Source organism: Rhinatrema bivittatum, chromosome 6 (assembly GCF_901001135.1).
Source record: "Rhinatrema bivittatum chromosome 6, aRhiBiv1.1, whole genome shotgun sequence".
Lineage (NCBI taxonomy): Eukaryota > Metazoa > Chordata > Amphibia > Gymnophiona > Rhinatrematidae > Rhinatrema > Rhinatrema bivittatum.
The window spans coordinates 182,907,561-182,920,103 of NC_042620.1; the positions used below are offsets into that span (position 1 = coordinate 182,907,561).

Consider the following 12,543-nt stretch of genomic DNA (forward strand, 5'->3'; position numbering starts at 1 on the left):
AGTTCAGTGAAGGCCAATTATGATTGAGCAAGAGAGAACTTCCAGTCCAAACAAATTCTAAGAAGACCAGTTCCAAGATAAGAAATACAAAGAAGGGAGGATTGATTTTTAAAGGTGACACTGAGTCCAAGTGGTTATTTGTCTTGTCTGTGTGTGTCTTGATTAGATTTTATGGTCTACAAAGTAGGGACTGTCTCTTATGGTTATCTACATAGAGCTGTGTATCTCTAGCAGTGCTATAGAAATTAGCAGCGATTTGCAGTAAAAATCCACAAAAAGTTATAGATTGTTTCTACTCCTTCACATAGATAAAGCATTTAAGGACAAAAAGTGGAAATGAAAGAAATAAATGTGATTGATTGTTTTTGACTTTGCTCTCCAGCTTAGTGACCTGGATGTAGCACCATGGCCTGTGAACTCTCTGCAGCCCCAGTGGTATCACACACTCCAGGTACGAAGGATCCGAGCTCAGAGGGTACGAAGCAACAGCGATCCTTTACAGGGGAAGGATTATGCACAGGGATTTCAGTGGGTAAGTATAAGAAATGTATTATCTGATTGTCTAGCAAATCACTCAGTGCAAGAAATGAGAGTCTAAACGTTGCTGTGCAGGATCTATAACTTTCCATCCATGTCACATATCCTGGGCTCTTAGAGCTGGGTTTTAATTGTTTTAAAATGATTGACTTCTAAAGGCTGAGCCCCTAAATTTAGGACCCTAAAGTCCCGATTTACTAAGGCTTTTCTCCCATTTTATGTCTATGGGAAAATTGCTTAGTGAATTGGGCCCTAAGTTAAGTGTTTATTTTTCAGCCAAATTTATGAGCCTAAAGAGGTAATATTCAAAAGGATTTACATGTGTAAAACTGGGTTTTGCACACATAAACAGGCTTTTGAAAATTGCTATGATATTTGTTAATTTACATGTGTAAATCCTTTAGAAAATTACTCCCTAAACTTTCAGCTGAAATGTCACATAAATTTAGGACCTAAAACCAGTATGATTAATTTAGGCCTACCATACATTTGCCTAGATTTAGAATCCTAAATTAGGTGCAGAGTACTGAAAATCAGCGCTAAGCTTCTAACTTTGTTTTCCTTCCCTAACTTCATCCCATAGCCACACACTTTCTAGCCTATGAACCTAAATTAAGGAACTCAGTACTAGTAAAGGCTCAAAAGGGTCAATTTTGAAGTTTAACTCCCAAAGTTAGGAGCCTAAACCCTTTAAAATCAATATTCAGAAAAGTGCAGAGTGGATAAGTTATCTGGCTAAAACTAGCTAGATAGCTTGCCCAGGATATTCAGGATCAAATCTGAGTAAGCCAGATACTTCTGAATATCAGAATTAGCTGGAAAGTTTATCAGGCTAACTTAAGTCCACCCTGGAACACCCTTGCAATGCCTCCAATTTATCTGGATAACTTTTATTCAGCTAAGTGAAGGCAGCCCGAGCTTGTCTCGGGCTGCCGCAGATAACGCAGGGCTAGGAGCAGAGAGCGGGCTACGCGCAGGGGGGGTGGGCAGTGGGGGGTGAGTAACCGACGAGGATGGCAACAATTCGAATTGCTGCATCCTCATTGGCTGCACAGGAGCTAAAGGAGTTTTGGCGTGGGGAACTGACTTCAGTCAGCGAGTAGCAGCGAAGCAAGCAGCAGGTTTTACTGCGTTCCCTCCCTCCCTCCCGATAATAATGTATTGGAGGTGTGGTTATGATACAGATGTTTTTTGTCGCAGTGGAGCGGAAACCCGAGCCCTAAGGGGTATGTTTGTATTGCATTGTAAAATTTATTGGAGGGGGAGGGGGAACGTCTTGTGCAGTTTGGGGCTGCTACACGGAAAGGCCTATGAGCAAGTGAGGGGGCCGATGCTCAGGCCGGGGCTTACCCTCATTGGGGGCTGTGGCGGGGTAAGAGAGGGGGAATATTGATGGAGTCTTACCATTGGGACACAGTGGTAAGTGAAGAGGGGGAAGAAGGAGACAAGGAGGGGGGGGGCATATTATTTGGTTCTAATTGTTAACAAGTTGAGGGGCTCGGGTTAATTTGATAATAAACTGCGGCCATGTTTTAAATCCATACTGTTGTTATGTGTGTTTGTATGGGGGATGGGAAGGAGCGAGCTGCAGGTCTTGCTTCCCTGTGTTATTAATTAGCTGGATAACTTGGATGTGGTCAGAGTGTGGGAATTTTGAAAATCAGTGGTTTGGCCGGCTAAGTCCCGAACTTAGCCGGGCAAACCATTTGGACATTGATCCTAAAAAGTATCTTGTCTACCTAAACACACTTTCCTTGTCAATAGCAAAGGAAGGGCCTACCATTTGGGGCAGCCTCATCCTACCTGAATCTGGAGAAGTTGGGTGAAGGTTCTTATGCAACAGTCTACAAGGGCATTAGCAGGTGAGTGACCCAAAGCTTCCTGAGTTAAGAGAAGCAGCAAAAACAATAAAGGAGATTATTTCAAATCTTTTGCTGATTAAAGGAATGCTGTGGCAGGATATGCAGTAGATTTTGACAAGTAAGATGAACCCTAACAAAAATATTCCATTGCCTAGAAGAGATCTGATAAAGGCTGGAAACTTGTCAGTCAATGGGTGGATGTATATGGGGTTATTCAGTCCCACAATGAAGTGTCATTGATAGCAGTCTTAGGATGGCTAATTCCTTTTTTATGACTAGGAAAATGTCAAATTAAATGGAATCTAGAGTGAGAGGAGGCTGGAAAAAATAATACACAGAACATGAAAAAACCCCATATAACCTGTTTGGCTCAACCATAGCAAGCGTCTCTGGGAGATGATCCTCTACCCTCAAAGACATATTAATTTATTATGGAAGTTAGGTGAAGCAAATCCTGTACCTGGATGAATGGACCCCCTCTCTCTAGTCCTTATACTCGCCAAAGCTACATTTAAAAAAAGACAGTAATGCAGAACTCACTACAGCAAGGCAGCAAAGCAAACTAATAAATACTCTTTTTAGGGTGAGTTTCCTCATGGGATGGGGGCTTATGATTGCCATCTCACCTTAGATTGGTCCTGTAGTGGTTTTACTCTGTTCCATGCATGGATTAATAGTTCTGTTTTCTGTAGAAGAATCAATGGGAAAATCAGAACTATAACTCCATGCATCCAATGGGGACAAAACTAGGAATGGATCAGCCTGTTTGGTTGACCTGAAATAAGGTGGCAGCCCAGACTGAGCTTTGAATATTTTTATCCATTTTCTCTTAAAATTTCATTTTAGAATAAGTCCATAGTATAAAAATGCATTCTGAGTAGCAATGTAGAATAAAAAAAGGAGAAATTCTGCTCTCCTCACAGGAGATAAACTTGTAGGCGAATAAGTCTAGAAGAGCAGGGTTTTACCAGACAAGATTTATAAATATGCAATTGAAGAGGCCAAAACTGATGACAAGAACCTGCTACTCATTTTCAATAAAAATGTCACCAATCTAATGTGGTCATTTAAACCCAGTATGACTTTGAGTGTTTAACCTTCAACCATTCTTGTCTTAGTGTTAAGAAACCTTATTCAGTTAGACAGTAACTTTCAAACCAGTGCATGTGCACACATTTGCATGTATATGTCGGCCCGTGCCCAGGTACATGCTCATTTTACAATATACAGTACACGCATATATGCACGTTATAAAATAGCCTGGCCACGCTCACATTTGCACCAAATTTTAAGTGGGCACATGCAGTTTCGTGCAAATCTTGCTTCTACCATATAAATCAGGGAATTTTAAAAGGTGCATAGCCATTCCCAGTTTTACCAGTTCATCCCCAGTTCACCCATTTATGGAATAGGTCCTCCAGCCCCCCTGATTTCGTACCATTCACTCCCCCCAGTTAGCCCTAAAACTTAAAACCCTGCAGATCTGCCTAATTTTCTTTCAATTTTAACTTACACGGCATTCATAGCAGAAGTGAAGTTACGCAGCAGGGGGCCTCGGCGCATGTTGGGTCGCTTCAGTATTTACGTGTGTATCTTAGGTTCATTCGCCGAAATGCCCATGCCCTGCTCAGATCACGCCCATGCCCCACCCCTTTTTGAAAACTTTCAAGATATGCGCACAGTGGGAGATACGCGCATATATCGGCGGCTTTTGAAATCCGCTCCATGTGCGCGAGCCCGACTTCTTCACACATCCTCTAATTAATGCATGTGTCGTGCTTTTAAGATTCACCTTTAAGTGTTTTTTGAGAAAGTTTATAGGGACACTTATATAATCCTGAAAGAAGAAGAGTGATTTACAAAGCGTCATCATGGCAGCAAATAACCTTGGTAAAGTCAGAGGAGCCCCCGGGAAAGATTTCCGCAGATGTGGTCAGGCTCGGATTTAGGCACGGGCAATGTAGGGCAACTGCCTCCAGTATTGCTGCCACCGGGCTTGTAGCCTAGGTGCGGCGTGTCCGCTCTAGTGGCATTGACCCCCCAGCAGCAGGAACGGGAGATAGAAACCTCCGTGCGGAGTTTCCTGCAGCCATAGTGCACTGATGGGCCTTGCAGCGCCTTGCTCCCTGCAAGCGTTTCCATGGAAACAGGAAACCTGTGCGAAATGAGGAAGCAGGGAGCAATAGGGCCTATCCCATTCACCTTTCATTTGATTTTGACGGAGTGACAACAGATATGTAAGAAAATCAAAGTTAGCGAGAAATGTCAGCAAAATTAATTTGATCAAATAAAATAGAAAAACCACTTAGGAGATGTGGAATAGAATTAGAGGGAGATGAGATTGCTTCTCTTTCAGAGCTTACATAAAGAACTCCAAGAGTTTTGACAGAATACCTATTGTTTCTTCATGAAGCATGAGTGGTTTTGACTGATTTGAGCACATGAATGCTTATTGGTGGCATTGCTGATAATTTGGTCTTTTAATATGTGGAATGAGGGATAAAGTGTTATTGATGGGGAATTCTAGAATACCTAGAATTTTTTGAGTTTCTAAAATGTCCAAATCTTCTCATTCTTGTAGTTCTTTGATTCTATGATTGGGCAGACTGTTGTCTGCTTTTGTTCTCTTGATAAAATTAATTTGCTATTTTGAGATGGATAGAAGATGACTCTGGGAAGTCGGAGGCTGGGCTATCTTTTTTCCTTTGGCTTAAATTTCTCAGTGAGAAAATTAAGTATGGTACAAGGTTGGGATAGTTTGGAATGGGGTACAAGGGTGTTCAATATTTGTTCTTTGAGAGACTGTGGAAAGATGGGGTTTGATCATAGGGATTTACAGGTTGGAGTCTTGCCTGTAATTTTAAAAATATTTTAGTGTGTTATTTCTAAAAGTGTTATCCCTGAACATCAGGGGTCTAAATTATCCTAGAAAAAGCAATTTTTACATTGAAAAAAGGGATTGCTCAACTACAGTTTCTGGGAATTTATTTGGCTTCTGATAAAAACTAAGAAAAGAAGGCTGGAGATTATTCTGTCAAAAACGTGTTTCTTTGTGGTAAAAGATACAAAAAAGGGATGACAGCACAAGTGTCCTGCTGGGGGTTCACTCTCGAAGCTCAGCTAAACCTTATCTTTCCCAACCTCAAATGTAAGAGAACTCCTAGTTCTTAAATGCCAAACAATGTTTATTAGAATGAAGAAAACAGGTCAACACTCACAATGGCTTGCAAGGCGAGAACAATAGCTGTACAGTCAGCAGCTTGGTTCAGCTGTTACGAGTCTTTGGAGTTCAGCAATCAGACGACGACAACTACAGCTGTAGCAAGATGACACAGGGTGGCAGCATAATAAATATATACATACACTGTGGAGGCAGAGCAACAAGTTTGAAACTTGTGAGCAGCAGCACCAGTTGCCAAGGCTTCAACTCAATTCGTGCCAGGTCCAGAACTCAATTATTTTTGGGAAGGGAGTGCAAGGTTAAAATGGGCGGGCACTGTGCTAGCCCCCTGCTCTTCCTCCATGCTTTACCCCATCATATGTGGGTCTTCATGGCAGTGGCTACAAAACCTTTCATTTATGGCAACATTCTATATCTTCTGTCTTTTCACTCTCTCCTTGCCCTGGCTGTCTCTTGTTTCTCACTCTCCCTCTGTGGTAGCTACTTTATACAAGGTGCTGAAGAGCAATTTTGTAAATAGGCTTCCACCAAGGTGAAGCATTCGTGAAGCATTTTAAGGTGCTGAGAGGAGGAAGGGGCAATAATTACCTGCCAAAAGTAAACAGAAAGATTTTGATGGCCTCAAACTATTATAGGACTAGCCCAAGGACAGTGTTGTTTTCCTGTTCAAGTTAGCCTCCTTAAAGATGTGTGGGATAATGGACTAGCAGTGATTCCAGTGCCTCCAGGCCCTTTAACTGCTACATCTTTAAGGGTTAACTCAGATGTAACATGACTCTGCTCCTAGGAGTGGAGGGCTGAGCCAAATGGGAAGAGTCACAGCCAGAGTTATGCCCCTGACTGGTGCTACTGCTCACAAGTTTCTAGTTAGTGCTAATTCAACTCCTTTTTGATAGTTACTATATGTCCAATGAATGTGCAAATTTGTGGTAAAAGATAAATTTGAGCACAAGGAGGGAAGATACTTGTTCCTTAAAGGATATATTGAGGGGTGGAACTGGTATGGAGCTATAATAAATAAGAAAGGGTTTTAAGCATTGCACTCCTGCTCGCGGGTTAATGAGAGATCATTGAAGGACCCAGATATATTTGAAAATGTCGAATTAGAGATCATTAATTACTTTATGGAAAATAATAATGGGGAAGTAACCTAGCCTATACTTTGGGATGCAATTAAGGTAGTTCTAAGGGATAAATGTAAAGTATTGCTTCTTTCTACAAAAGTCTCAGACTTGGGAAAAATTGAGGATTTTGAGAAGGAAATAGACCTTGAAAATAAAACACAAATTAACAGGATCTAAAAACATATATAAGAATGTAATTGCTAGGCAGATAACTATAAATTTGATTTTGTATGATCAAGTAGAATATAAATTGAGAAAGGCTAAACAATTTTTGCAAAGGGCAATAATCCACAAAGAATAATGACTTTAAAATTAAATCATTAGATCAAAGAAAGCAAGTCTCTAATTAAGGACAGAGAGGGGAAATTAGAATAGAACTCTAAAAAGATCTTTACTTGATTTAAGGAGGATTTTTCCAATATCTACAGTATCTGCTCATGAGATTATAAACTCTGACCTGGAAATACAGAGTATGTTGAACATAAGAAATCATAAAGACTCGGAGAAAGCTGAAAACAAGAAACTTTCAAAATAATAAACATTCAGCTGTACATGAACTCAAAATGAATTGTGTATTCTTGCAACCGTCATATATAGTCACAGGTTGTTTATGGCTTATAATGTCAAGCCCGTACAGCGCTGGGCTTGTCTAATCATAGGTTGCTGAGAATAGCCGGTGCAGGCACTGAGCGAACCTTACTAATGCTTGCACTTATCTTATTCCACCAGAGAAACGAGTAATACTTTAAATCCTGAAGTGCATATTCCAACACAGCGGTGTTTCGGAGGATCTATCGCCTTCCTCAGGGAACTTCAGGGAATGTGTCTGTGTGGAAAAATAATAATAATAAAGAGTACTACAACATGCCTAACGGCTAATAGATCAACACTTGGCTCAGGACCAGAATGTATAACTTACTGCGAAATGAAAAGTGGTCAGTCAAAAAGCTGGACAACGCTTGTTTGAAACGCTGCAAAAAATGCAAACTTGGTCATAGTTATCAGGCTTTTTTCTGTACTTGGCAAATACCAGGCAAACCAAAATCACTGAAAACATCGTATAGGAGACTGAAGCTACAAAGTAGCGATTCTGAAAGACACAGACTCAAATTGTTACAGACAGTGCAGCTGAAAAAAGAAATGCCCAAAAACAGTACTTACGTGCACTGTGAATGTGCAGCCTAACAGTGATTGATTCCGCTGAACTGACAGGGATAAAAATAAAAGGCATATATTCTGCACATAAAAGGGAGGGGAAGGCAGCTTTTCTTTGTTTACTGTAGCACCAGATCTTGCTCCCTGCTCCAGCAGAGGACTTAAGCCCATGGCTGGATGTTAGCCTTGCCTCTGTTGTGGGCCAGAGAGCTTGGGCCACTGACAGTGGCTGGAGACTGCTTCAGTGAAACCACAAAATAACCTCACTGCCCACCCTTACTCCTGCAGCTGTGACTGTGGCTTCTCCTAGCTCACAAATAATCCTTTATGAGCGGTATCAGGAAAAGGAGTGAGCAAGGAGGTTATTTTTTACTTTGGAGGAAGATGCGAGCTTGTGTTTGCATAAACTCCTCCCCCTTCTTCTGTGTCAAAATCTGCGCTCAGCCTACGCAAAAGGCTGAGCGCACATTTGAACTCGGGTTTGCGCACTTTAACTCTCCATGTATTTGCATACCATTTGCTTAATGAACTGGGAGTTACTTTTTTTCTATGCAGATTTATAAAACTGTACTGAATTTAAGTGCCAAGTTTTACTGCACTCCTTCTTACATTGAGCCTGGGCCCATTATTAGAAAGACCCTCAGAAGAAGAGGAGGTTAGAAATGTCATTAGAGGCCTAAAGATTTCAAAGTCTCTAGGACAGACCCAACGGAATTACAACTTTCCTATAAGGTGTTTAAGGAATTTATTTTAAAACATTTAGTTGAGTTGTTTAACTTTTTTTTTGAAGGAAGTTCTGCTTCCCCTTATGAAGGAAACTATAATATCTGTGATCCCTAAGGAGCAGAAAGAATATAGATTGTAGGTCTTACAAGGTAATTTTGTTCCTCACTGTAGATATGAAGATACTTGCCAAAATGTTAGCAACGAGACTGAGCTCTGTCCTCCCTATACTGATTGATGGGGATCAATCTGGCTCTGTGAGGTGGAGACACATTTTTGATAGCAATAGAAAGGTTCTGGGAACTATATAGCTTAATAAGACAACAAAAACACAAACAATGTTATTATCACTCAGTGCTGAGGAAAAAACATATTTGATAGAGTGAATTGGTAGTATTTTTCGGCTTAGTTCTTAAAGTTTGGTTTTGGGCCCAGCTGTAGAGATTGGATCTTAGCCCTTAGTGGCCAAAGTCTATGTGAATGGCAGATGTCCTTCAAATATTTCTCTATTGCTTTGTTTAACTAACCTTTGATACAGAAAATTAGAGAGAGCCTGGATATTTTAAGCATTCAGGGTAGGGACAGAGAGAATAAACTTGTACTTTTCACAGATGATGTGTTACTGATTTTATTACCTAATGTGCTTGCTGAGCTAGATGCTTTTGAAAGATTTTCAGAGTTCAAAATTAATTACAGCAAGACATGTGCTCTAAATATCAAACTTCCAGATGATTTAGTTAGGTTGTTACAAGAGAGCTTTCAATAAAAATGAACACAAATGATTAAGTACTTGGGAATAAATCTGACAAATTAATAAGAATATTTGATGTAACTTATCCTCAACTGGTTGAATCCTTTAAACATAATTCAAGAAATGCCATGCTAGGGGGTCAGACCAGTGGCCTATCGAGACCAGTATCTTTTCTCCAACAGTGGCCAATATGGGTCACTAGGAAACACCTGGCAGATCCTATTGGAGAGATGCTTTCCATGTTGCTCACTGCCAGAAGTAAGAGATGAGATCCCCCTAAGTCTACCTGACTAATAATTACTAATGGCTTAATTCTACAAAAACTTGTCCAAACCTTTTTTAAACACAGCCATCCTATTAACTTTGACCGTATCTTCTGGCAATAAATTATACAGCTTAATTGTGTTTTGACTGAAGAAATGAATTTGCTTTAAATTTGTTACCAGTTAGTTTCATGGAATGTCTCCTGGTCCTTGAACTGTTTGAAAGAGTAAACAACAATTTCCTATTAACCAGTTCCACATTTCTCATGATTTTATAAACCTCTTTCATACCTCCCTTAATCTTCTCTTTTCCAAGCTGAAGAGCCCTAATTTATTATGCCTTTCTTTATAAGGGAGCTGTTCCAAGAGATTTAGTGCTGTGGCGAAATTATAATCTTTCATGGCAAGGAAAGGCCATTACTATTAAGATTAATTTGCCGTTGTTTGACAGCAGTTTTGTTGCGCTGGAGGTGGATCCTTGGCCTGGGGCAGGATTGGTGCGGCCCTCTGGGTGGCCCCAGAGGGCTCCTGCTGACAGGAGGCGGAGCACACAAGGAGACAGAGGCCAGCTGGGGCTTCGCCAATAACAGTCCAGTCTCCCCACGGGTTGAGCCCTTCGGTTCCCAAACCGCCTGGCCTTAGGTGGACCTCTGGGGTTCTCCCTGAGAGATGATGTAGAGGTGTGCCCAGAATCAGGAGAGGTGCTCGGTGACGTAGACGTAGATGGACGAGGCCAGAACTTGGAGTACCGGAAGCCAGAAGAAGAGGGAAATTGCTGAAGGCTTCCCAGGCCTGACAGGCAGTGCCCAATGGCCTAGTCCATGAGGCGGACCAGGTAGTTGTTGGTACACGAGGCAAAGAGAGTGTCCGAGTGGAGAGCCAAGGTCAGAGCCAGAGTATCAGTCCAAGGGATGGACAGCCAAGCCAAGATCAGTTCCAGAGAGTCAAGCAGAGCGTAATCGGGTCCAAAGCCAAAGGTCAAGTTCCAAGGAGTCAGGCAGAGCATAGTCGGGTCCAAAGCCAAGGTCAGTATCTGGGTAGGCAAGACCAGCAAGGAACATGAAGCAGGAACACGGCACACCGGGGAGACACAAAGCCAGGAACAGACTCAGGGACACAGGAACAGACTTAGGGATGCAGGAACAGCAACACACTCACACCAAGGTGTGACGACCCATTGCCAAGGCGAGGAGCTGGGGCAGGGGCCTCGCTTAAGTAGTCCCCCTTGATGACTTCAAGGGGGATGCTCTGGGACCAAGTTCCTGCTACAGCTCCTACTAGGGCCGTGCAGAGCGCTTGTGCCTAGGGGCGGGGCCGAGGACATTGAGGCCACGGAGCCCCGTCATGAGGCCTGGGAGCTTGAAGGCATCTGGGACATGGGCGCAGGAGGCCGAGGCCGCAGCCGACTCGCCGCAGCCACTGGAGAGGGGAAGCCGGGACCCGCAGAGGAAAGAGGAAGGTGACCAGGCCTGGCACAGGGACCAGCATGAATGGGGGGCGCAGCAGTTTCTCATGCACTGAAACTTGCTAAACCATGTGTAGTTTTGATTATAATAAGAATTTTTTCCATGTGCATAATGCTGGAATTTTCCCCATTTATTCCTATAGAACTGAGGTGAAAAGTGCTTCAGAGTACACAAATGGGCAGTATGGAGGTAGAAAAGTGGGCAGATGCTTTTGGCATCTTATTTATTTATTTATTTATTTATTTTATTTTATTTTATTTCGTTTAATTATTGGCATTTGATATTCTACTTTTTGCCATGAATGGCCTCAAAGCAGATTAGAAATAATTTAAAAGCAGGTAACAGTAGTGTTAAATCAACAATATTGGTTGAAGATCTATATATTTAAAGTTCTTAGATTGCACTGACATCACAGCTTGCATTTGCTCTGTGTGGTTTCCCCACCTTTTTGTATAGGGGACCAACCTCATTCAGGATACTTTGCATGTCTGAAAACAAATTTGAGGCTCATGGAGACTACTGAGTCTGCTAATGTATTATGTGGCTCAGAGCCTGGCTGGTCCCAAATGCTTAAAAATCATACATTCATTCGCACCTGATTCCTACCACACAGCCTCTATCTCAGCTTTGAATAGCAAGTTGGGTTTTTTTCCTAATGGGCGCCTCTGTTCACCTTATTCTTCTTTACAGCTTCAAATTCGTTGAATTTAGCCCTTAGATGTCACCAGTTTAATGCAATTTTGCAATAGATGACCTCTAAGCCAGAGAAATGACCTTGCCTTTCCTTATTGGATGTAGAGTGACTGAATGTGCCACTGCAACAAGTCTGCTTTCTGAGTAAAACAACTGTAGCTGTAGATATTTATGAAGCAAGAATTAGCTACTATAGCTATACCTAGCTAAAACCATGGCTATAATGTTAGAATAAGGTTGGAAATGGAAGACGATGATAAGCTGGAAATTTAACCATAAAATGAAAGACTCCCAGAGCATGTTGATGAGGAACATAAGACTACAATTACTAGAATGCGTAAGGCTTAGACATGAACAAAAAAGAGTGGGAAGCTGAACCGAAACACAAAGGGGCAGATTTTCAAAGGGGTACGTGTAATCCCCGAAAACCTGCCCCAAGCTGCCCCTGCGTGCACTGAGCCTATCTTGCATAGCTCGGCGGCGCGCACAAGCCCTGGGGCTTGTAAAAGGGGGCGGTCTGGGGGTGGGGCCGGGTGCGGGGCGCCGGCCCTGGGGCGTGCCGGGGGCGGCACTGAGGCCTCCGGTACAGCTGCCGTGCCAGGGGATGGAGAGCCGGTGCTCGCAAGTTATGCCTGCCAGGAGGCAGGCATAACTTCTTCGATAAAGGTTAGGAGGGGGATTTAGATAGGGCTAGGGGGTGGGTTAGATAGGGGAAGGGAGGGGAAGGTGGGGGGAGGCAGAGGGAACGGAGGCAGTCTGCTCGGCTTGGCGTGCGCAGGCTGCACAAT

General features: G+C 42.4%; 1 protein-coding gene across 1 annotated transcript in view; it reads left to right on the forward strand.

The window, feature by feature from the left end:
- Window positions 1-12,543, forward strand: part of CDK15 (cyclin dependent kinase 15) — a 226,406-nt gene that overhangs the window by 30,667 nt on the left and 183,196 nt on the right. The window contains exons 3-4 of the mRNA XM_029606275.1: window positions 383-532; window positions 2,302-2,399. Coding sequence (XP_029462135.1) covers window positions 383-532; window positions 2,302-2,399 — 248 coding nt within the window. The remainder of the gene's footprint in view (window positions 1-382; window positions 533-2,301; window positions 2,400-12,543) is intronic.